The sequence below is a fragment of the Cetorhinus maximus genome, chromosome 22 (assembly GCF_964194155.1).
Source record: "Cetorhinus maximus chromosome 22, sCetMax3.hap1.1, whole genome shotgun sequence".
Taxonomy (NCBI): Eukaryota; Metazoa; Chordata; class Chondrichthyes; order Lamniformes; family Cetorhinidae; genus Cetorhinus; species Cetorhinus maximus.
The window spans coordinates 40,581,588-40,608,145 of record NC_135900.1 but is presented as its reverse complement, the minus strand read 5'-3'; the positions used below and the strand labels follow the sequence as shown (position 1 = coordinate 40,608,145).

The 26,558-nt window shown below is 40.7% G+C and overlaps 1 protein-coding gene across 1 annotated transcript in view; it reads left to right on the top strand.

The window, feature by feature from the left end:
• cecr2 (CECR2 histone acetyl-lysine reader) overlaps positions 1-6,809 on the top strand; it is a 144,893-nt gene extending 138,084 nt beyond the window's left edge. Inside the window, exon 19 of the mRNA XM_078568158.1 lies at positions 6,694-6,809. Within this exon, the coding sequence (XP_078424284.1) occupies positions 6,694-6,699 (6 nt within the window). The 3' untranslated portion in view covers positions 6,700-6,809. The remainder of the gene's footprint in view (positions 1-6,693) is intronic.
• Positions 6,810-26,558: the final 19,749 nt, after the last annotated feature.

Genomic DNA, 26,558 nt, shown 5'->3' with positions numbered 1-26,558 from the left:
ATGAAGGAATTGTTTCTGATTATTAAACTGTTTTGGGAATAAAATCATCCTGATCCTATTCAGCTCTATTCCAACGATAATTGCTAAACATTTGGAAGAAAAATTTACATTTACTTAGAGCTCCAGACTTGATGAGCTGGTGTCTGAACTTCGGACACTGCAATGCATTAGAGTCATAGAGTTATACAGCACAGAAACAGGCCCTTCAGCCCATCGTGTCTGTGCCAGCCATCAAGCACCTATCCATTCTAATCTATTTTCCAGCACTTGGCCCATAGCCCTCTATGCTGTGGCATTTCAAGTGCTCATCTAAATACTTCTTAAATATTGTGAGGCCAGCCCCTCAGACAGTGTGTTCCAGATTCCAACCACCCTCTGGGTGAAAATCTTTTTCCTCAAACCCCCTCTAAATCTCCTGCCCCTTATCTTAAATCTATGCCCCTTGGTCAGCCATCTCTGTTCTGCTAGGAAAACAACCCTAGCCTACCCAGTCTCTCTTCATAGCTGAAACGCTCGAGCCCAGGCAACATCCTTGTGAATCTCCTCTGCACCCTCTCCAGTGCAATCACATCCTTCCTATAGTGTGGCGACCAGAACTGCACCAGTACTCCAGCTGTGGCCTAACTAGCATTTTATGCAGCTCCAACATAACCTCTTCTATTCTATGCCTCGGCTAATAAAGGCAAGCATCCCATATGGCCTTCTTAACCACCTTATGTGCTGCTGCCTTCAGGTATTTATGGACATGTACACCAAGGTCCCTCTCATCCTCTGTACTTCCTAGGGTCCTACCATTCATTGTGTATTCCCTTGCCGTGTTAGTCCTCCCAAAATGCATTAGGGAGGGGAAAAGTTACGTGAAGACTTTGTTCCAGGGGGCACTCACACCCTTTAGGCTAAATTATTCAGATTTGGTCTGTGGTCAAGGACAGATGGGTGGGACTGTAAGAGAGGCAGATATGGGGATCCAGAAGGTAGCGATGAAGGAACCTCAGCCCTTGCAATTGCCCAACAATACGATATTCTTACTGCTTGTGAGATGAGAATAGGGACTTCAGGGAGAATGAGTAAACTGATCCCAGCAAATATGGTTCTGGGGGCCATTCAAGTGGGGGGAGTAAAAAGGAATGTAGTTGTAGCAGGAGACAGTATAGTTAGGAGGATGCATGCTGTTCTCTGCAACTGACAGCATGCATCCCAAAGGCTGGGTTTGCCTGCCTGGTTAGCTGGGTTAAGGACATCCCCTCAGGACTAGAGAGGAACTTGGCATGGGAGGGGAAGGGTCCAGTTGTCGTGATCCACATAGGTACCAATGACATAGGTAGGAGTAAGAAAGAGGTTCTGCTGAGGCAGTATGAGCATTTAAGGGCTAATTAAAAAGCAGAACAACAAAGGTCAAAACCTCTGGATTACTACCTAAGCAACAAACAAATTGGCATAGGGTAAATAAGATCAGAGAGTTGAATGTGTGGCTCAAAGATTAGTGTGGGACAAATAGGTTTTGACTCATGGGGCAATGGCACCAGTTCTAGGGAAAGAAGGTGTACCATTGGGAGGCCTTCTCCTGAGCCGCGCTGGGACCAACGTCCTGGCACATTGTAAAATTGTATAATATATAAAAGCAAAATACTGCGGATGCTGGAAATCTGAAATAAAAATAGAAAATGCTGGAAAAGCTCAGCAGGTCTGGCAGCACCTGAGGCAAGAGAAACAGAGTTAGTGTCGAGTTCATATGACTCTTTTTCAGAGCTAAAGAAAAGTAGAAATTTGATGGATTTTATACTGTTAAAGAGAGGGTGGAGCAAGATAGAAGGTCAGGGATAAGTAACAGCTAAGGAGAGATTGACAAATATGTAAAATTGTATAACTAGGGCTGTAGAAGGGACTTTAAACTAAATAGTGGGGGTGGGGGCGTAGGATTCGAAAAGTTATGAGAAAGGACAAGGCAATTGTGCAGGGTAGCAATACAGGTAATGAGAACCAGAGTGTGACAGGAAGGGACGGAGAGTGCAACTTTAACAGTGTACCAGCACATATGGTCAGAGTCGGGAAAGTTGGGAAAAAGGTGGAATTAAAGTATTTTTATTTGAATGCAAGCATGCATTCATAACAAAATGGATGAATTGATAGCACAAATAAAAACAAATGAGTATGATATAACCATTATAGAGAAGCGGTTGCAAAGTGAAAATTCAAGGGTATTTGACATTACAGAAGGACAAGAAGAAAGGAAAAGGAGGTGGGGTAGCTCTGCTAATAAAGGATGATCAGTACAGTAGTGAGAAATGATCTTCGTTCAGAAGATGAAGCTATAGAATCAGAATCAGTTTGGGTGGAGATAAGAAATCGCAAAAGAAGAATCACTGGTATTTTATAGGCCTCCTAACTGTGGCTACACTGTAGGACAGAACATCCATCAATAAATAATGGAGGCTTGTAAGAAAGATACTGCAATAATCCTATGAGAATTTAATCTTCATATTGGTTAGACGAATCAAATCGGCAAAGGTAACTTGTGGGATGAATTCATATAGTGTATTCTGAATGGCTTCTAAGAATAATACATTCTGGAATCAACCAGGGAGCAGGTTATTTTAGATTTGGTAATGTGTAATGGGACAGGATTAATTAATGATCTCATAGAAAATGTAGGAGCAATCGTGACATGATAGGATTTCACCTTCAGTTTGAGGGCGAGAAATGTGGGTCTAAAACTAGTGTCTTAAGCTTAAATAAAGGCAATTCCAAAGGTATAAAGACAGTGTTGGCTAAAGTGGATTGGGAAAATAGGCTAAAAGATAGGATAGTAGAGATGCAGTGGCAGACATTTAAGGAGATATTTCACAACTCTCAACAAAGATATTCCAATGAGAAAGAAGGACTCAGCAAGAAAGATGCACCATCCGTGGCTAACTAAGGAAGTTAAGGATGGTATCAAATTGAAAGAAAAGAGTTACAATACTGCAAAGATTAGTGGTAGCTCAGAGGATTGGAAAACTGTTAGAAACCTGCAATGGATGTCTAAAAGAATAACAAAGAGGTAGAAATTGGAGTATGAGATAAAACTAGTAAGAAATATAAATACATGCTTTCTCTATGGCAACACATTAGCCATCAGTCAACATGCCAAATGATCAACCCTCTTTTCTCCTGTAGAATAAATTACTGTGGTGGTTTGAAATTTGGCATTCTTGCCTTTGTCCTGATGAGTGCAAGACAAAAAGATTTGGCAACATGTCTCTCTTTTCAGCAATATTAAAGAACTTGGAGTATGAGAGAAAACTAGCAATAAATATAAAAACAGGCAGTGAAAACTTCTACAATTATATAAAAATGAAAATAGGAGCTAAATCAAATGTTGGTTCATTAGAGGGTGAAAAATAAAAATTAATAATGGAAAACAAGGAAATGGCAGAGACTTTGAACAATTATTTTGTATCTGTCTTCAGAGTAGAAGGTACTTAGAAGCATCCCAAGATTCCTAGAAAATTGAGAGGCAAAAGGGAGGAAGGAAATTAAAACAATCACAATCTTAGAGAAAAAGCACTAGGAAAACTAATGGGACCAAAAGCTAGCACATCCCCTGGACCTGATGACCTACATCCTAGAGTCTTAAAAAAAAAATGGCTGCAGAGATAGTGAATGCATTGGTTGTAATCTTCCAAAATTCCCTAGATTCTGGAAAGGTCCCAGCAGATTGGAAAACTTCCAAGTGTAACACCACTATTTGAGGAAGACAGAAAGCAGGAAAATATAGGCCAGTTAGTTTAACATCTGTCATTGGGAAAATGATGGAATCCATTATTATGGAAGTAGCAGCAGGATATTTAGGAAATTAGAACACAGGCAGAGTCAACATGGTTTTGTGAAAGGGAATTCTTTGAGGATGTAACAAGCAAGGTGGATGAAGAGGAACCAGTAGGTGGAGTGTATTTGGATTTCTAAAAGGCATTCAGTAAGGTTCCACATAAAAGGTTGCTGCAGAAGGAAAGAGCTTGGGTTTTTGGGGGTGATATAACAGCAGAGAGTGGGGATATATGGGTCATTTTCAGGTTGACAAACTGTAATGAATAGAATGCCTTGGGGATCAGTGCTGGTGCCTCAACTATTTGTGATCTACATTAATAACTTGGATGAAGGGGCCAACTGTGTTACAGCCAAATTTGATGATGATACAGAGATAGGTAGAAAAGCAAGTTAAGGAAGATAAAAAATCGTCTGTAAATGGATTTAAATAGGTTAAGTGAGTGGGCAAAAATTTGGCAGATGGAGAGTAATGTGGGAAAAAGTGAGGTTGTCCACTTTGGCAGGAAGAATAGAAAAGCTGAATATTTGCTAAATGGAGAGAGACTGTGGAATGTTGTGGCTCGAGGGGATCTGGGTGTCCTTGTACATGAATCACAAAAGGTTAGCATGCAGATCCTGAAAATAGTTCGGAAGGCAAATGGAATGTTGGCCTTTACTGCAATGGGATGGAGTATAAAAGTAGGGAAGTCTTGCTACAACTGTACAGGGCATTAGTAAGACTGCACCTAGAGTACTGTGTGCTATTTTGGTCTCCTTACTTGAAGGATATACTTGCGTTGGTAGCATTTCAGAGAGATCCGCCATTCAATAAGATCGTGGCTGATCTGATTGTGGCCTCAACTCCACATTCCTGCCTACCTCCTGCCTCCACTCTCTGAGGAAAAGAGTTCCAAAGACTCACGACCCTCACAGAGTAAAAACTTATCCTCATCTTCATCTTAAATAGGAGATCCCTTATTTTTAAACTGTGTCACTTATTCTAGTCTCATCCAGAAGGAGAAACATCCTCTCAGCACCCGCCCTGTCAAGTCCTCTCAGGATCTTGTATGTTTAATAAGGTCACCTCTCATTCTTCTAAACTCCAGTGGATACAGGCCCAGCCTGTCCAACCTTTTCTGATAAGATGATCACCCCCCCCCTCCGCCCCCATGCTGAGCCACGATCTTATTGAATGGCAGAGCCGGCTCGAGGGGCTGAATGGCCTACTCCTGCCCCTAATTCGTATGTTCGTGTGTCAACTTTTCTCCTAAGATAACTCCTTAAACCCAGGAATCAGCCGAATGAACCTTGTCTGAACTGCTTCTAAACTCATTTTTATCCTTTCTTAAATGAGGAGACCAAAACTGTACACAGCATTCCAGATGTGGTCTCAACAATGCCCTATATGACTGTAGCAAAACATCTTCACTTTTATACTTTTAGCAGGTTGGTTCTATACTCATTGGAGTTTAGAAGCATGATCAATCACCTTATTGAAACTTGGAATTCTGAAGGAGCTTGATAGGGGGATGCTGAGAAGATGTTTCCCTTTGTCAGGAACTAGGGGACACAGTTTAAATATAAGGGCTCTCCCATTCAAGTCAGAGATGAGGAAGAATTTCTTCTCTGAGGGTCGTTAGTCTTTGGACTTCTCTTCGACAGAGAGCCATGGAGGATGCATCATTGAATAATTTCAAGGCTGAGTTAGACAGATTTTCGATCAACAAGGGAGCTAAGGGCTTTGAGGGGCAGGAAGGAAAGTGGAGTTAAGGCCACATTCAGATCAACCATGATCTTACTGAATGGCAGCACATTCTCAATGGGTTGAATGGCCCACTTCTCTTATTTCTTATGATCTTAGAGCCTTACCACATCCTCAGGGCATCCCGCAGCACTTTATATGCAATGAATAATCTTTTGGAAGTGCAGATAGTTATGTATTGAAGATTTATTTTTAAATTCTGCTAAGTAGGAAAGAAAAACTGGAGTTTATTTGCACCTTTCATGAGCGCAAGACATCCCAAAGTTCTTTACAGCCAATAAAGTGTGGTCAGTGTTGCAATCGGATTGTTTGGGATAGGCTTTCCATTCAAAGGAAAATGTACTGGGAAAGCAAAACAGAAGATTTCCAGGTAGCTTGGTTTGGTGGCTCTTAAATGTGGTGATAAGTTTCAGCACATGTTAGACACGTGGCTGGCCCAAAAATAATTAGCCAATTAATATCCAAAGAGGTAATGTACCATACTTCGCTCACCATCTCCTCCCCCCACGCCCCCTCCCCGAAAGGAATGTATTGGCAATAATTCTGCTGCTATTGGAAGCAGGCTATGTTTTTTAAAAATAGTGTATCTGCACTGGATTAATTTAGTGATGGCATCATTTGTTCATCAATTTGAGCACCAGCTTTTACTTTATTGTTACATTCTGTACTGCATAATTAAAGCTAATGACAACCTTACCACAAAACTGATGAAGACCCAGTCTTAACAATAATAGATTTGGTGAGATTGTGACTTGAGGAAGGGATGAAATTAAGCCACAAAAATCCAGAGTTTTATAGAAAGGAGTTATTGCCAATGGGTCTCCAAATTGCAGATTGTATTTTAAAATTAGAAATAAATGAAGATATTAAATTATTTATTTGCTCTATTACTACAGTGAGTTTCTACAATGACCAGGACAAGTAAATTTATTGCCCCTTTCTACTTTGACATTTAATTTATTATTTCTGATAGCATGCTATGTAACTGAAATGATTTACCTGCTATATAAAAGTACTAAACAGGCCTTAATCCACCTACAGTCATAGGAATATTTTTGAACTGTAACTGCTACTTGGAAGGACATGTTAGCTATTCTTAATTTGTATTGGTTGAAAGAACACTGATGTCCTTTTCTATTCCACAGAAGTGAGCAAGATGGATGATTGCAAGTGGAGCCAAGATCTAAGAGGACATTGTTGTGACAGCATTTCAGTGTTCTAGTTCAATGGGTAGATGCAATTTTTCATTTTTTTAAAAAAATAGGTATTACGAGAAACTCAGGTGTAAAAAATGTACTTTAAATTGTAGCATTTCTATCTGTGTAGGGATTTGGTTAAAACTGGTTTACAAGAATAAATGATGCCTTTTTCTCTAGTCTGTTGAATGTATCTATGAACAGGTAGCAACTAAGTAAGCAATATCTTATGGATGTAGCACTGCAGTAAGATACCCAAGCATCCTTTTAACAAACTGAGAATAATTTTGGAAGATTTCTGTGGAAATCCATTCTTGTTACCAATACATCCAGCCACAGTTTTTTGTGATGCAGTAGTTTAGTTGCAGGGTTGCAAGCTTTTGTTTCTATTTTGTAAGTTTTTCCCCCGGTTTATTCTATAATGTTACAGTTGTTACACTAAATTGTTGACATGAAAATCATTCTGCACTGATGCACAGATGCACAGAATGTTTGTTCTACGTTTCTTTGTTTAATATTGTCTTTTTTTTTGTAACATTTGATGTGTTCTCTGCTGCTGAAATTGTAATATTTAATCGCCAGTCTCAGGTTTGCTTGCAGTGACTATACCACGAATACTAAATCCCAGTAAGAAACCCGAGACAACATTAAAATAAACTTTATTTTATTTAAATATTTGGTACAGGTTCACCAGCAAAACATTAGTTCCTGTACTGTATAAATCAACTGCGGTAAAAGGTAGGATAGACTAAAGGTCTTTTATTGCTGTTGGATGCAATCAGCGAGTCTATGGTATTGCAGCCTCAAGCACACTATCACGGTGTGTGCGTAAAGTTTTTTTGAATAAACCAGTTGGGTACGGGAATAAGTCAGTTGATTTTTGGGTGCCCCCCCCCACCCGTCAGCCATTTCCATTTTAATTTTGGCTTTCACATGGGCAAATTAATTTATCACAAAGAAATTAAGATTCGGCATATTGAGATGCATATTGTCACTGTCCTCTCTACTGCCCTCTTGTGTACTTATTAATCAGTACAACTGGTGACCACTAAACCACACCACCCAGAGGGTATTTGCATTTTAGTCCTTTGAGGCAACATGAAAAGCGGCTCATTTGACAAGATGGGGCCTGGTTCACAGTAAAAAAAACTAAGTTCTCCTTTAAAACAAAATTTGCTGTAAGAATTCCTAAGCTTGAAGTGTGACATCAACGAGTCAGCTATGCTTCACCACCACCCCTCCTGCCCCGCATCCCCCCCACCCCCAACCTCCCAAATCACCTGTACAAAATACATTGGGGCAGAGATCAAGGGGGCAGCTCTTTCCCTGGGCCAGAAAGGAGAAAATCAACAAGGGTTCCCAGTCCGGATCACTATTGATCAGTCCCTTGTTGGAAAGCACATGTATGCGTGGATCTGATTCAGAGCAGGTTTGGATGAGGTTATGATGCTGCTCTCAGTTAAAAGTTTGTTGACTTGTGATGTTTACACTCTGAAATGAAAAATTGCCATTTTTGAGTTGCCAGAGGATTGCCAACACCTGTGGATTAGTGCCCTAGTACAAATATGGAACTTGCATTTAATTAATGGCTTTCACATCCTTGTGATGTCTTAAGTGCTTCACAGCCAATGAAATACCCTTTTTTTATATAAAATGTAGTTGCTGTTTTGTAGACAAACATGCAGTGAATTTGCACACAGCAAGGTCCCACACATCAATGAGGTAAATGACCTGTTTTTGTGATTATGATAAATATTGCCCAGGGCACTGGGATCATTTGCATTCACTCAGTCCAGGTAGACAGGGTCTCAGTTTAACATCTCATTCAAAAGACAGCACATGCAAAAGAGCAGCACCCCCTTGATACTGCACTGAAGCATCAGCCTAGATTATCTGCTGAAGTCCTGCAGTGGGGCTTGAACCCACAACTTTCTGACTTAAAAGTTAGTGTGCAACCACTGAGCCATGCTGGCACTAATGTCAGCACCTTTGGTAGAGCGGCATAGAAATTGAGACCAATGAAAGTGCATTGGACCCTGATTCTCAATTTCTGACTTTCTTTGCAGCTACTTGAATTGCTTCCAGGAATCCTGGAAAATCTATGCAGCAATAACCCCACTTATTCCTTTTATTAAAGTCTTGCTGTAGCATTTGATATTCCCATTGTATAAAGGATATTTGTCTTGTCTAGAGGCAGCTAACATTACAGCCACTTAAAACACTCCAACAATTGATGATCTTTGATCAGACCATGCTGTTTTTAGCCATTTTTTAATTATATAAAAGACAATAACATACCTCAGACTGTCAGTCCTGCAGTCTTCCACCAAGTCTGCACTAGCTACAGCCAGTATTTTACTCTTTTCCGAGGCACTAGATGCTGGGAAACATAAAACCTATTTATTTGTACTTTATATTTTGTATATGTTGAAATTTTTTAATGAAATGCAATGTCAAGTCACTTTGGTTACAGTTGTGACACATACCTCAGTTGTTCTCTACTAGGGCCCTTATGTAAGAAAACATTTTTATTGTTGCTTGACTGACATAGATTATTTTCCATATGAATTTACTATTTTCTATATTGTACATACTTAGAATAAATGTTTGAAAATCTCAGTCTAGTAGAATCTATCTATGTTGTCGGGCAGCAAAACTTTATCTGAATCAACGATTCAGTCATGAATGTAAAATGTAAATCTTTCAGTATTCTGAGTGTAAGTACAGTTCTGGTGTTATTCTTAAAATTGAGGTACAGAATGCTTAAGTTATACCCTATTTCATAAAACAAATATAGAACACCTCAGCGTGGCCAGAAGATCCTGCTATTTTTAAATGTATGTACATCAGCTTATATTATCCACTTCCAATTGAGCCCTGTATCCCCTTTACAGGTCTACACCTCTCTCCATCCCCTACATGTTGATGCCCCTCTTTCTCCCCCCCACCCTCCAAACCCCATTACAGGCTGATACCTCTATCCCCCCTACAGGTTGACACCTCTCTTTTCCCCCCCAACCCTTACAGGTTGATGCCTCTCTTTCTCTTCTCCCCCCCCGCCAGGTTGACACCTCTATCCACCCCACCTTACAGGTTGATGCCTTTATTCCCCCGCTACAGTTTGGTACCTTTATCTCCCCCTACAGGTTGGTGCCTCTATCACCCACCCCCACTTACAGGTTGACACCTCTCTTCCCCCAACTTTACAGGTTGAGGCCTCTATTTCTGCCCCACCCCGTCCGCCTTTACAAGTTGACGTCTCTACACCCCCACCCCTGCTTACAAGCTGACGCCTCTAATCCCCCACATACAGGGTGACGCCTCGATTCCCCCCCACCCACTTACAAGTCGATGCCTCTGTTGCCCCACCACCTACAGGTTGGTGCCTCTATCCCCGCTTTAAAGTTCCTGCCACTATCCCTGTACTCCGTGAATCAGCAATTCTACACTTCCTACACTGAAACTGAGCCCCCCAATCACTGCACAATGGGAGCTGATTCCTAAGTTACAGTTGGTCAAGTTTCACTTATTTCCATTTCTTTCTTCAGCCTATGAGTATGCGTATGTTGAAAGGCAATGTGTTTCAATAGAAAAAACACAATGACAGTAAATACATATACAATACTGCCAAATGGACAAAATTAGAGTCATTGATTCTGAAACATCACCACAGAATCATGCTTTGCTATCCAGTGGCAGGATACAAAGTCATGCCCATAGTACTCCACACCCAGTTCATCAGCTGTACTGTGGAAGGGAGGTACTGATCAGGGGCAAGATGCACTGCTACATGGAGTAGGAAAATTAGAGGGCGAGGTTTGTAGATCAATTGACAGCAGGTTAAAAGAATAATATTGGCAGAGGCAGTAAGGCAGTCACTGGCATATGGTGCAGTGTGAGGGGTACAGTATTTAAAAGGAAGGAAAAGCTGAGTTTTTTTTTAAATGGCAAAAGCTTAATACCTATTGAATAATTTTACAACAGCTGTCACTTTTGTAATCATTATGTCAATAGCTCTGCGTCACTGGGTTTATTTTATGCTGCAGATAATTAATGATCTGTGAACTTGGGCTAATACCAGTCTGGTGCAACATCTTGTTGTGATGACTCAGATTTGCACAAAACATTAAGACATGGTTCTGTGTGTTTTTTCCCCCATGGTGAAGGTCTGATTTCAGCCAGGCAGGGTGAAATGCTGAAGTGAGATACTTCCCCAATGAAGGAATGGGAAATTGTCTTTCAGGGAAGCTCTACCATTTTGTTTCCTATCCAAAGTTGTTGTTGTGGACAGTCTGCGCATGAGTGGACGTTTGATGAGAACAACATCTGGTTTGGGTATGATAGCCTATTACCTCCGCTCCCCCCGCCCCACCCCCCACCACCCCTCTAAACGCCCACTCACAGCAGTTGAATCATCCCTTAAACTCACTTTCTAGTTTCACATGTGAAGGAGAAACACTTGGGTGAGATATTAAAACGAAACTGCACACATCTGTATCCCAGTAAAGGAGGGAATAAATGGCAAATATTACACTAGTTCAGCAAGATGTGTCCTCGGTTTAAGTTGGAAGCTTTTTTTATTCATTCATGGGATAGGGGCTTTGCTGGCTGGGCCAGCATTTATTGCCCATCCCGAGTTGCCCTTGAGAAGAGCTGCCTTCTTGAACCGCTTCAGTCCATGTGGTGTAGGTACACCCACAGTGCTGTTAGGAAGGGGGTTTCCAGGATTTTGACCCAGCGACAGTGAAGGGACGTTGATATATTTCCAAGTCAGGATGGTGAGTGACTTGGAGGGGAACTTCCAGGTGGTGGTGTTCCCATCTATCTGCTGCCCTTGTCCTTCTAGATGGTAGCGGTTCTGGGTTTGGAAGGTGCTGTCTATGGACCCTTGGTGAATTCCTGCAGTGCATCTTGTAGATGGTACACACTGCTGCAACTGTGTGTTGGTGGTGGAGAGAATGAATGTTTGTGGATGTGGTGCCAATCAAGTGGGCTTCTTTGTCATGGACAGTGTCAAAGTTCTTGAGTGTTGTGGAAGCTGCACTCAACCAGGCAAGTGAGGAGCATTCCATCACATTCCTGACTTGTGCCTTGTAGATGGTGGACAGACTGTGGAGTGTCAGGAGGTGAGTTACTCTTCACAGGATTCCTAGCCTCTGGTCTGACCTTGTAGCCACAGTGTTTATATGGCTGGTCCAGTTCAGTTCCTGGTCAATGGTAACCCCCAAGATATTGATAGTGGGGCATTCAGTGATGGTAATGCAATTGAATGTCATATCGTAAGAAATAGGAGTAGGGGCAGGTCATTTGGCTCCTCGAGCCTGCTCCGCCATTCAATGATATCATGGCTGATCTGGCTGTGGCCTTAACTCCACTTTTCTGCGTGCCCTTCTCTCCACAGCCCCCCAACCCCAACATAACCCATGACCCCTTTGTTAGTCAAAACTACTTCTGGCTCAGCCTTGAATGTTCAAAGGCCCAGCCTCCATTGCTCTCTGTGGAAGAGAATTCCAAAGACTTATGACCCCCTGAGAAAAGAAATTCCTCCTCATCTCCAACTTAAATGGAAGAGCCCTTATTTTTAAACTGAACCCCCTAGTTCTAGATACCCCCACATGGAGAAACATCCCCTCAGTGTCTACCCTGTTACTCCCCCTCAGAATCCTGTGTTTCAATAATGTGACCTCTCATTCTTCTAAACTCCAATGAGTATAGGCATAACTTGCTCAACCTTTTCTCAACCTCATCCCAGGACTCAACCTAGTGAGCCTTCCCTGAACTGCCTCCAATGCAAGTATATCCCTCCTTAAGTAAGGAAACCAAAAGTTACCAGTTCTCTAAGTGAGATCTTACCAATGACCCATACAGTTTTAAGCAAGACGTCCCTACTTTTAAACTCCGTTCTGCTTGCAATAAAGACCAACATCCCATTTGCCTTCCAAATTACATGCTGTACCTGCATGCTAACGTGTACAAGGACACCCAGATCCCTTTGAACCACAGCATTCTGCAGTCTCTCCCCATTTAAATAATAACCTGCTTTTCTATTCCTCCTGCCAAAGTGGACAACCTCACATTTTCTCACATTATGCTCCATCTGCCAACTTTTTGTCCACTCATTTAACCTTTCTATATCCCTTTGCAGACTCTATCCGCCACACACCTTGCCATTCTACATATCTTTGTATTGTCAGCAAATTTGGCATTAGTCCCTTCGTCCAAATCATGAATATAGATAGTAAATAGTTGAGGACTCAGCAATGATCCCTGTGGTGCTCCACTTAGTTATGTTTTGCCAACCTGTAAATGATCCATTTAGCTCAACTCGCTGTTTCCTGTTAGTTAGCCAATCCTCTATCCATGCCAATATATCACCCTTAACACATTGAGTTCTTATCTTGTGCAGTAACCTTTTATGTGGCACCTTATCAAATACATTTTGGAAACCCAAATGCACTCCATCTATCGATTCTCCCTTCTTTCTTGAATAGTGGTGTTACACATGCAGTTTTCCAATCCACTGAGACCTTTCCAAAATCAAGAATTTTGGAAGTTTACAACCAATGCACCCACTATCTCTGCCGCTACTTCTTTTAAGACTCTAGGATGCAGGCTATCAGATCCAGGGGACTTGTGAGCCTTTAGTCCCATTAATTTTCCTAGTACTTTTTCTCTAGTGATCATGATTGTTTTAATTTCCTCCCTCCATTTTACCTCTTGATTTTCTACGATCTTGGGATGCTTCTAGTATCTTTTACTGCAAAGACTGATACAAAATAATTGTTCAAAGTCTCTGCCATTCCCTTGTTTCCCATTATTAATTCCCCAGCCCCTCTCTCTCTCTAAGGCACTAATGTTCGATTTAACTACTATTTTCCTTTTTCTATGCTTGTAGAAGTTTTTACTTGTTTTTATATTTATTGCTAGTTTTCTCGCATACTCCAATTTCTTCAATATTGCTGAAAAGAGATGTCAAAATTTTTTGTCTTGCACTCATCAGGGCAAACACAAGAATGCCAAATTTCAAACCATCACAACAATTTATACTGCAGAAGAAAAGGGTTCTGATTGTTTGGCAAGTCAACTCTGATTGGCCGAGGTATTGCCATGAAGAAAGCAACAGGGAACTGGAGGCTCCCCAAACTCCCAAAAAAAGGTGCAAGAATTGAACATATTCCAATTGTTTGCAGAAAATGGGTCCCTGCATATGAATGTATGTCACTCCAGCATGCATAAATGAGTCCTGTTACGAGCTCAGCTAAGTTGGTTGTTAGTGCAGCTATTAGTGCACTCGTGATTGTTCAGCAAGTGCTGCTCAATCACAGCATCATAGATAATAGGGTTTTGCAAGCACGAGCTGATTGAGTACAGTTTGTACTCTGCCTATTACGAACAACCAAAGGAACATGCTGTTTAATTCGGTTAGCTAGTCGTTGGGACATATGGCCTATGCACCTGGCATCGCCTTTAGTCCCATTAATTTTCCTAGTACTTTGGCGCTGAAATCCATACACAACATTGCTCAGCTGTGTTGATTTTTGGACTGATGGCAGCATCCTACTACTCCACGTAATAGCGCATAATAGCAGTGTGAAACAACTTTTACTGTTTTTCAAACTTTTGAGATACTTTGCCTTTCCAAGCTAATTTGAGGTAGACTGGGCACTTTTCAGGTTGGAAAATGGTAGTCTTTGGCCCCTTTATGAGTTTGAACGATACACACCAAACAGTGATCTAACCAAAACAAAAACAGAATTACCTGGAAAAACTCAGCAGGTCTGGCAGCATCGGTGGAGAAGAAAAGAGTCGACGTTTCGAGTCCACATGACCCTTCAACAGAACCAAGTTAGCCACTGTCCTGAGGGTAGCTTTGAAACATTCCATTTCTGCGTCAAGTTTGCAAGGTGAGCAAATGGTTAGGGACCTATTTACAAGATTGCTGGTAGGGCCAAGAGCTATTTGGATCCCAATATCTATATTGACCAGTGAAGATAAGCTTGTGGTAGACAGTACTGGGGAATCCATTAGTGGATTTTTCAATTAGCATGTTTAGGAAAGATAGCGAGTTAGACTGCTGCATCTCAAAAGTGAATTTGAGCGTGAGATGGAATGCATTATGGTGTGTACTGAAATCCTCACGTACGAGTGCAGATTCGAAACTTGCAAACATATTATCTGTGTAATAGAGATATGCACAGGGTTGGAGGTTGGGGCGCTTTCCATCAAAAATGCATTTCTCATGGAAACCAACAAAAATGTTAGCACTGGACCTAGAGGGGATCCTGTCGTATAAATTGTTGTGATTGTTTGAAATTTGGTACTCTTGTGCTTGTCCTGATGAGTGCAAGACAAAAAGCATGCATACGAGTTAGGAGCAAGAGTAGGCCACTCGGCCCCTCAAGCCTGCTCCGCCATTCAATAAAATCATAGCTGATCTGATTGTAACCACGACTCCACATTCCACCCACCCCCGACAACCTTTCACCTCTTGCTTATCAAGAATCTATCTCGCCCTGCTTTAAAAATATTCAAAGCCTCAGCAACATGTCTCTTTTCAGCAATATTCGAGCTCAGCACTACCAAGCGACTGTTTGTGCCTCAATTTCTAAAAAAATTCTCAATCCTCTGGGCTATCACGAATTTTTGCAGCATTGTAACACTTTTCTTTCAATTTCCTTAACTTCTTTAGTTAGCCAAGGATGGTGCATCTTTCTCATAGAACCTTTCTTTCTCAATGGAATGTACCTTTGCTGAGACAATGGATTATCTCCTTAAATGTCTGCCACTGTTTTTCTACAGTCTTGCCTTTTTAATCTATTTTCCCAATCCACTTTAGCCAACTCTGTCTTCATACCCTTGGAACTGCATTTATTTAAGTTTAAGACACCAGTTTCATACTCCCATTTCTCATCCTCAAACTGTGAAATCCAATCATGTTATGATCTCTCTTACCAAGAGGATCCTTTACTATGAGGTCATTAATTAACCCTGCCTCATTACACATTACCAGGTTTAAAATAACCTTTTCCCTGGTTGGTCCCGGAACGTATTGTCCTGAGAAACCATCACAAATACGCTTTTGTGTACTCATCCTCCAGGCTACCTTTGCCAATTTGATTCGTCAAAACTATATGAAGATTAAAATCTCCCACGATTATTGCAGTTCCTTTCTTACAAACCCTCATTATTACTTGACTTATAATCTGTCCTACAGTGTAGTTACTGTCAGGGTCCTATATACTACTCCCACCAGTGATTTCTTTCCTTCGCTATTTCTCATCTTCACCCAAACTGATTTTATGTCTTGATCCTCCGAACCAAGATAATTTCTCACTACTGTACTGATTATACCCTTTATTAACAAAGCTACCCATCTCCCTTTCCTTTCTTCCCAACCTTCCATAATGTCAAATACTCTCAATATTCAGCTCCCAGCCATGGTCGTTTTGCAACCATGTTCTAAAATGCCTATCATATACTCACTTTTTCTCTATTTGTGCTGTCAATTCATCCATCTAGTTACAAATACTGCATGCGCTCAGATAAAGAACCTTTAATTCTGTCTTTTTACCATTTTCCTTTACTCTGACCTTGTTTGCTGGTGTGCTGTTATGTTTGTGCACTCTGCCCCTTCCTGTCACACTCTGGTTCTCATCACCCATATCGCTATCCTGCACTATTGTCCTTGTCCTTCCTGCTAACTTTCCAAATCCCCCCTTCCCCACTATTTAGTTTGAATCTCTCTCTACAGCCCTGGTTATACAGTTTGGTAGGACACTGGTCACAGTGCGGTTCCGATGAGTTAATCCAATAACTCAGTCAACTCCAGGCTATCTTTTAAGGAAAATTTTAAAAAGAACTCATTTTGAGTCCGCAGCATGAACATTAATGCTGCCAGTTAAATCCAATGTGGTATTATTTGACTTTGCTTTCTAATCCTCCACCACAAGCCTGAACTCGCTCTATCTGTTTGTTTAATTCATGCCCTACCCTTGTTAACCTCTACATATTTTAACCACAGGAGCAATTGTTTTTAGTTTTCAATGGACCTCCTAGACTTTCATCAATTATGGTAAGTGGCTCCTTAAGTTGCTACTAAACAGTTTTGCACTGAAATTCTACCGGGAAAGAATCACCACCTTCTTCTAAGCTTGGCTTTCTTGCACAAGCGGCATCAAACAGGGCACTGAAAAATAATAAATGTCAGAGAATCTTGAGTCCCACCATTATTGTGAAGTCCAATTCATTATTGACTGCTATTCCTTCAAAAGAAAAATCGGTCTCTATGCAGAGTGAATCTCTTCTCAGGTGGTGTCTGCTGGTGTTTTCTATCATCCAATCCGGAAAGCTTTCTCAAGACGATCTGTTTCATAGCCCTGACTTCTGAACTGAAGGAGTTGTTGGAATGCTCACCATTGCCATTTTCCAGAAGTAGGATCTGTTCTTTTCAACTTTTTAAAAAAAAAACTCTCTGGCAGGTCCAGGAAAATCATTGTCTCTGGGCTTAATGCTATTCTTTTTCAACTGGCACACAGTAATTCTCACTACAAATTCACATTTTTGTAAAATAACTTTTTCCTTGACAGATCACCTGTTTTTGATTTGTTCTGTGGGTTATAGCATCTTTCCATGTTTGTTGTGATTGAGGTGGCATAATCAATCCATTGCAGACATAAATTTTTGTGTTTCCACCACAGATTCTGTTTTCAGAGGTTAACACATAACACTTGTATTTGTGTAGAAATTTCTCATGTCAGAATGCTTCACACAATGGATTCATTTTGGACTGTTAGACCTGTTAGATAAGCAAAGATGGCAGCTATTTTTCACACAGCAGCTTGCCACAAGCAGACACAGTAAACCTGTGAATATAAATTACATCCTTCTCACTGCAATGTATCAAAATTTAACTATAATCCTGTAAATTGTAGAGTACAATTATTCTGTGGTAATCGGACCACAACTTTCAAAATATTGAAGCCACTACAGTTGCATAATGAAAAATATAGTTTCATTTTAAAAGAAATTGGATTTTATGGCATTTTGTGGAAAATTGATTGGCTGTAATCCATTCCATGGTTCGGAACAAGTAAGTAACAAAAGTTATGATGTAATTTGAGTCTCAAATTATTGGAACCACATTGCACTTGAACCAGAATTCACTCAAAGTTACCAAAATACACACCTACTTTTACTATGTGTCTCTTTATGGCTTGAACCTTAGTTAAGGGAGCACCAACTGTCATAAATGTAGCATCACAAATATTGGCAATTTGCTAACTAAATTTCTGGATAAATAGCTCCTTAATTAAAGTTGGTTGGGCCTTCCATAGGCTCAGTTTATTCTATTCTACACATCAGGACTATTCCAGATTGAGTCCTGTGGTTGAACTAACAGCTTTAGTACTCTGGACACCAAGCTTCATCCATCTGAAGTGCATATCGAGAACTTGGACACAATCCAATTTCCAAGCCTCGTTCTCTAAGTTTGTATATGCAAAATGGTCATTTGGGTGAGGTACCGGAGACTTCGGGTGCATGTGGAGCTGTTTGCCAGCATATCTTACTGCTTAAAGAGAAGATGGATGAGGAGAAAAATAAAATATTTTTTGCCTTCTAATTTTGCTAATTAATACCCTGAAATTATACATTGTGATGATTAGCTTATAAATGCCTCAAGCATCGGTATCCTTCATCTGTTATTTTAACAGAAACACCAATACGTTTAAAACAAAGCGATTAATGTTTCAAATAGAGACAAAGGAATTGTATACAAAGGCATCAAATGCTGGTATGCTAATAGTTTCAGTGCAATATCAAAGCTTCTATTTTTGCAATATATTCACATTATATCATGTCAGAAATGTTTTTTAATTACAGGAAAAATAAAACCAATCTCTGTTTACAGATATTCAATATCGTAAATTTTTCATCTGTTTAGTAACAACAGAGGTGATGATGTAGAGATGGAGAATGCTGCAAGTTTTACATTAAGTATTGCCCAGAGCAGTCTCTGTAACAGTGTCTCCATGACATTGTGATAAGAGCAGTCCTGGTGTCACAGTTGGTTAAGTGAGCATTTCCTGCTGGAAAGTATGCATATATGGATGTCAAGTGGGAGCAGGATGGGGCTCAGCTGCTACGCTCCAGTCGGTCAAATAGCTTGTCAACACTTAATAAATAAACTCTCAATGCCAGTGGTCACTTTGGTAAGGTGTCACAATTCAAACAGCACCTAAGGAACTGCACCTCAACAAATGTTAACACCATCATGAGGGAGGCATAGGGAGATAATTGCCCCAAAAAATGTGGTGTGACAGGGCATTTAATTTGCTAACTACAATTCTGGAAAGAAGTGTATTCACATGCTGTTTTAAACCAGACCAAGAAAGCACTATATGTAAAATAAGACTGTGCTGTGTAGAATGTATACAATGGAGAATATGATAGCAGTGCTGTACAGCGAATAAAATAGAACATTACATAGATTAGCAGTGCTATCATAGAGAATACTGCAATCCTGCATGGAACAGCAATGGGCAAAAAGCATTCCTAAATACTTTTTCTGAGCCTAAGTATCAATTAATATTTCCCACTTTGTAGCTGTTCCTGAGTTTAGTGCTAGAGTTGGTACTGAGCAGCTCAGGGATCTGATGTTTTTCCATGAAATGCGGTGAGTTAACTATACTCAGCAGTGATGCCAGTATGGGTGTTACAATTAGAGTCACTGTCCCTAGGGTAGGACACAGAAGATTACGATCAGGTTCTTTCTTCTGATCACTATGCCTGCTGGTAAATGCACATTTGTAGATGTTGAGTGATAAAATCAATATCAGCTGTTTTACTAGACTGGCTCCTAGAATGAGGCGATAGTGCTATGAGCAGAGATTGAGTAGATGAGGCCTATATTCCCTGGAGTTTAGAAGAATGAGAGATGATCTACTTGAAACAGGCAAAATTCTTAATGGTTTGACAGGGTAGGCATTGAGAAAATGTTTCCCCTGACTGGGCAATCTAGAACAGGGGTCACAGTCACAGCATAAGAGGTTGGCCATTCGGGACTGAGATGAGAAATTTCATCACTCAAAAGGTTGCAAATCTTTGGAATTCTATCCCAGAGACCTGTGGATGCTCAGTTGTTGAGTATATTCGAGACAGAGGTGTATGGGTACTCAGGAAATTAAGGGATATAGGGGTAGTGTGGGAAGGTGGAGTTCAGATAGAAAATCAGCCATGATCTTGTTGAATGGTGGAGCAGGCTCAAAGAGCCAAATGGCCTCTTTCTGCTCCTGTGAAGCACTCCATTGCTGAATACCTAGCCAATGGTCACATTCTGGCTCATGCGTGAGTAGTGATTTGGCGAGGAACAGCTGTCACCTTAATTGTTTTCTAAACCTTTCTAATTAATTTTAATATGTAGAAAATATAATAAAGGCCCTGTGACAAAACTTTCATATCTCCCATGCTGAGAACCATCAGGAGCAGCAAACTCGTGCATTATCAGAACATTTTTAAATTGTGGAATGAGCCCACATTCCATAATCTTGATAATTGCCTTATTACTTCAACAATAGTAAACAAAAAGCTAATTATTTATATGTCACAGCTGCTTAAAATGCAACAGAATACATAAAAAGTTTGAATAACTCAAGCCTCTTAAGAAGTTTATTGCAACAAGATTTTTATCCAAGGGTAAAACAACCTAAACTCATGGGCGAACACCTATTATTATTTCACTTATCTAATATACTTGTTGAATAAACATAGCAGCCAAAGGAACTCTGATTCTTCTGTTTGGTTGTTTTTTTCACCTCTCCCTTGGCCAGCCCACAATATTACTCTTGTTTCTTCATCAGGTGAGAGAGGATTTTTTACTTCTGTATATTCAAATTGATATAATCCAAATTTATAGTTAGTGATCGTTGAAACAATTATTTCAGATACGCGAGGGTGGCAGGACTACAGGATACAGATTCAGGGCTCCAGTAAAGAAATTGCATTTATGTTGTGCCTTTCACAACCTTGGGGTATCCCAAAGTACTTCACAACCAATGAAGTACTTATTGAAGTTTATTTACTGTAGACAAACAATAGCTTATTTGCACATAAGGTCCCACAAACTGGCATAAAATAAATGACCAAAATAATCTGTTTTGTGAAACCAAGTGGGTGCGTCAGCTGCTCAGCAGTAAGTCCCTTTAAATATGGTCATGGTCAGAGTAGGATTCTCTCCCACACAAAAGCAGAGAATGAGTCACTCCCAAGTCACAGGGCACTAAAGTGACACATATTCTGTCAACTGGTACTGGTGTCATAGAGCCTCTTCTTTCTAACACTCACTGACTGTGCAATCGTCTAACCTCTTTGTTCACATTAAGGTCAAAAGTGGAGTGTGATGGAATACTTTCCACTTGTCTGGATGAGTGCAGCTCCAACAACACTCAAAAGCTCTCAACATATATAAAGTAATATAAAGACGGATAGTAAGAGTTCCTGTATATATTTAAATAAGAAGAGTTAACAAAGTGAGCGTTGCTCCTATAGAGAGTGCATCTGGGGAATTGATAATGGAAAATAGGGAGATGGCAGGTGTATTAAACAGGTATTTTGCTTCAGTCTTCACTATAGAGGACACAAGTAACATCCCGGAAATAGCTGTAAATCAGGAAATGGAAGAGAGGGAAGAATTTGGGAAAATTACAATCAGCAGGGAAGTGGTATTGAGCAAATTGTTGGGACTGCGGGCTGACACATCCCCAGGTCTGGATGGACTTCACCTTAAAATCTTGAAAGAAGTGGCTAGTGAGATACTTGGTGCATAGGTTTTAATTTTCCAAAATTCCCTTGATTCAGGGAAAGTTCCATTAGATTGGAAAATAGCAAATATAACTCTTTTATTCAAAAAAGGAGGAAGACAGAATGCAGGAAACTATAGACCAGTTAGTCTAACATCTGTCATAGAGAAAATGTTAGAAGCCATAATTAAAGGTTTTATAGCAGGGCACTTAGAAAAAAATCAAGGCAACCAGGCAGAGTCAACATGGTAAAAATAAAAATACCTGGAAAAACTCAGCAGGTCTGGCAGCATCTGTGGAGAGGAACACAGTTAACATTTCAAGTCCATATGACTCTTCAACAGAACTAAGTAAAAATAGAAAAGAGGTGAAATATAAGCTGGTTTAAGGGGGGGGTGGGACAGGTAGGATGGGGTGGTAGGCAGGTTGGGGGTGGGACCTGTCCCACCCCCCCACCACCGCCCTTAAACCAGCTTATATTTCACCTCTTTTCTATTTTTACTTAGTTCTGTTGAAGAGTCATATGGACTCGAAACGTTAACTGTGTTCCTCTCCGCACTTGCTGCCAGACCTGCTGAGTTTTTCCAGGTATTTTTATTTTTGTTTTGAATTTCCAGCATCTGCAGTTTTTTGCTTTTATCTTAGAGTCAACATGGTTTTGTACGAGGGAAATCATGCTTAACCAACTTATTGGAGTTCTTTTAAGGAGTCACATGTGCTGTGGATAAAGGGGAACTGGTGGATGTACTGTACTTAGATTTCCAGAAGGCATTTGATAAAGTGCCACATCAAAGGTTATTGCAGAAAATAAAAGCTTGTGATGTAGGGGGTAACATCTTGGCATGGATAGAAAATTGACTAGCTAACAGGAAGCAGAGAGTTGGCATAAATGGGTCTTTTTCTGGTTGGCAGGATGTGATGAGTGGTGTGCCACAGGGACCAGTGCAGGGGTCTCAACTTTTTACAATTTATATAAATGACTTGGATGAAGGGACCAAAGGAATGGTTGCTAAATTTGCTGATGACCCCAAGATAAATAAGAAACTAAATTGTGAAGACGTAAGGAGACTACAAAGTGACATAGGTTAAGTGCGCAAAGATCTGGCAAATGGAGAATAATGTGGGCAAATGTGAAATCGTTCATTTTAGCAGAAAGAGTAAAAAAGAGAGCTTATTATCTAAATGGTGAGAGATTGCAGAACTCCGAGATGCAGAGGGATCTGGGTGGCCTAGTGCATGAATCACAAAAGGTTAGTATGCAAGTACAGCAGGTATTTAGGAAAGTTAATATAATGTTACCATTTATTGTGAAGAGAATTGATTACATAAGTAGGGAGGTTATGCTTCAGTTGTAAGGGTACTGGTGAGAGCACATCTGGAGTATTGTATACAGTACTGGTCTCCTTATTTAAAGAAAGCTCTAAATGCATTAGAAGCAGTTCAGAGAAGGTTTACTAGACTAATACCAGGAATGGGCAGGTTGTCTTATGAGGAAAGGCTGTACAGGTTAGGCTTGTATCCACTGGAATTTAGAAGAGTAAGAGGTGACTAAATTGAAACCTTTAAGGTCCTGAGGGGTCTTGACAGGGTGGCTGTGGAGAGGTTTTTTGCTTTTGTGGGAGAATATAGAACTAGGGGTCACTGTTTAAAAATAAGGGGTTGCTCATTTAAAATGGAGATGAGTATTTTTTTCCCCGAGGGTTGAGAGTTTCTGTGACTCTGTGATTCTTTGGAAATCTCTTCCTCAAAAAGCTGTGGAAGCCAAGACTTTGAATATTTTTAAGGCAGAGCTAGATAGATTCTTGATTAACAAGGTTATTGGGGGTAGGCAGGAATGTGGGGTTGAGGTTACATTCAGACTAGCCATGATCTTATTGAATGGCAGAGCAGGCTCGAGGGGTCTACTCCTGCTCCTAATTTGTATGTTCGTATGTATGTTCATATGACACCATTCAGGACAAAGCAGCTCAATTAATTGGCACCCCACCCACCAGCTTAAACATTCACCCATTCTACCAATAGCACACAGTGGCAGCAGTGTATACCATCTATGAGAAGCATTGCAGCAACTCGCTAAGCCTCCTTTGCCAGCACCTTCCAAACCCATAACCTCTACCACCTGGAAGGACAAGGGCAGTACGTTCATGGGAACTCCATGTAAATGGAATGTAAAAAGATGTTTAAAAATGTGAGGGGAGTGGCTATTAAAAATAAATTAAACTGCCTGTACAGCAATGTCCACTGTCCATAATAAAGCAGGGGAAGCTGGAAGAAATAATAAATTGTGAGGAACCAGATATTGGAACGATTACTCAGACAGTGGCTACATAAAAACCAGGTATGGAATTAAACATTGCAAGGTATATAGCATATTTAGAAAAGATAATGAGGTCAAAAGGAGGTAGACTAGCTGTGTTGATAAGAGATAGCATAATAGAACAGAGTGGTGCATCCTTCAGTAAGACAGAAATAGAATTTATGGGTAAAGATTAAAAAAAGCAAAAGATCAATCACACTAATAAAGGTAGTCTTAGACCATCTAATAGTGGAAGGGAGGTGGAGAAAGAAATATGCAGACAAACTCGAGAACTGAGTAAAAAAAATAATAATAATCATGGGGAATTTCAACTATCCAGGAAATTATTTGTCCAGGAAAGGTAGGGATAAAGCAATGGAGTTCCTATAATGTGTACAGGACTCCTTTGTAACCCAACATGTAAAAAGCCTAAAATGGGAGGGCTCGCAATGAGAAATGAACTAGAGCAGATAAGAGAAGTAAAAGTAGGTGAACATTTAGGCAATAGTAACCATAAAATAGTATGGTTTAAGAAATACAAGGCATGACATAGACCAGGGTAATAGATTGGAGAAAAATTGATTTTGAGGAGGTGAGGATAAGTGGGAAAATAAAATGGACGACAATGTTGGTAAACAATGATCTAGAAAAGCGATGGAAAACATTTAAACCCAGTATTCAACGCAGACCAGAAAATATATTCTGCAAAAAACAAGAACAAACTAAAACACTAATGAGACACCATGGATGAATAACAGTATAAGACTGTAAATATTGATTCCTGTTGTGAGGGCCCAGCTGCAGCTCCCTGGAGGTGACGCACTCTGAGATAGATTTCACACTGCTGATGCTGTGAAGCAATTACGCCACACAAACTGGAAGTGAACTCTTTTTAACCATGGAGGATTTCCAATAACTGGTGTAGCTGCTAGAGTGAAAGCAAGCTGTTTTCTTCTCGTTACCGACATCTTGAGCTGCCCGGGCTCCTGAGGATTAAACTCTGAAGAAATGCTGAGGTAAACAAGTGCATCCCTGTACTTCTAAATAAAGCTACGAGAAAGTTCACCCTCCAGCTAATTGTCACCTGGGCTGTCCTGTCACCAGTAATTGTTGCTGCTCACCAGTCCTGGGTGTTTTACCATGTCCTCACTCGGTCAGTGTGACCATCTCTGTATTTCTAGTCCTGACGGATGGGTTATGTGATGATGTTTTAGAAGGCCTGCCCACTCCTAAGTCCTCTCATCCTTTGAAGTGTCTTTTTTGATGTGCTGGAGCTGTTGAGATTGACTTGAAGCAATGAGGAAGGGAGAGTGATAGATGACAGGCTTGTTGTAGTCAAGCTGCCTGATTATGCCTGTTTGGCCAATCTGTAAGTGCTCAAAGTAATAGAAGACCCTGTTCACAGGAACTCTAGCTTTGAAATGTCCTATGCTGACAACTCTTGCCAGGCCACTGATTTCCACACTTATTTCTCCAGCTCCGATGGAACTACGAGGTTGGATGGTCCTCCCTCATGCTAATCACTTCCTGTTGATGCGCAGTGTCTAGTCCTTCAGAGGGTTGAGAGTTATTGAATGCCTTATACAGAGAACAACGTAGATGTTAGGGACATTAATTTTGTCCAAGAGCAAGACGAAGCAAGGGGCAGTCAGGGTGGGAAGATGTTGAATAGGAAGAAGGTGTGTGAAGTAAGGGAAGAACCATGATAGAAATTGATGATTCTGCAAAAGCTAACAGGTTGAGGACAATGATATGATTGATATGAAGGGAGACAAAGGTGAATACAAAGTGGTGTGGTGTGACCTTATGGGTGGGGAAAGGAGAGGGGATGGTTGAGACTGGTGGGGTAGAAAGAAAGGGTATTATGGAGCATTGAAGAACATGACTCTAGTGGGGTTATTGAAACATTTCTTGTACTGGACCACATCCTAGGAGTGATGCTCCAGAAGCTGCTAGACTTGTTTTTGGGGAATTGCCCTAGCACAGGTTGGGAAGAGAACCTGTATTAACCTCATATTTTCCAGCAGAGCCTCCAAGAGAACCTGGGGCCTTACTCATGACTCACACCACCTCAGTTTCTTTCTCCACTATTCCAACATTGAAATCTTGCAGAACCTTATTTTTATGAGATGCCTTCCCAATTTAAATAGGCCTCTGGCTAACTAATTCTAGAAGTGGATGGGTTCCCAGCAGGTCATTGAATCAGATGGAAAATCCAACTATGAGATTATGATGCTTGGGAACTAAAATACCCCAAAGCTGTTTTTAGCTGCAATGGGTGAGTTTTGAACCATCTCCGATTCACCCGCTGAAAACTGATCCAGAGTTAAAATCAGGGCTCGAGTCCTGAATGAATTGTACTTTCCTAAAGTGCAATGTCGATAAAGATGGGCAGACTTTTATCTAAACAGACCTGCTGGGAGCAGAGGGTCGGGAAGTCTTTTTTTAATCAGCAGGCTTTGTTGTGGCTTTTAATTCAGCAACGGCTTTACCACCCCGTTTCCTTCTTCCCTGACCAAGCACTGTGCAGGTGTGATGATGACCACATCTGCCAAAGGGAGGGTTTCTAGTTTAAGGGGGGTCCCAGGAGGGCTTGGAATGGCTGAACTGGACATTGCTTCCAGAGGCTTCAGCAACCACAGGAATGGAAAGGAGACCATGGGAAGGGTCTCTGACTCCTCCCTGAAGGTCCTGTAATTTCATCGGAGGGACTGAAATGAAGT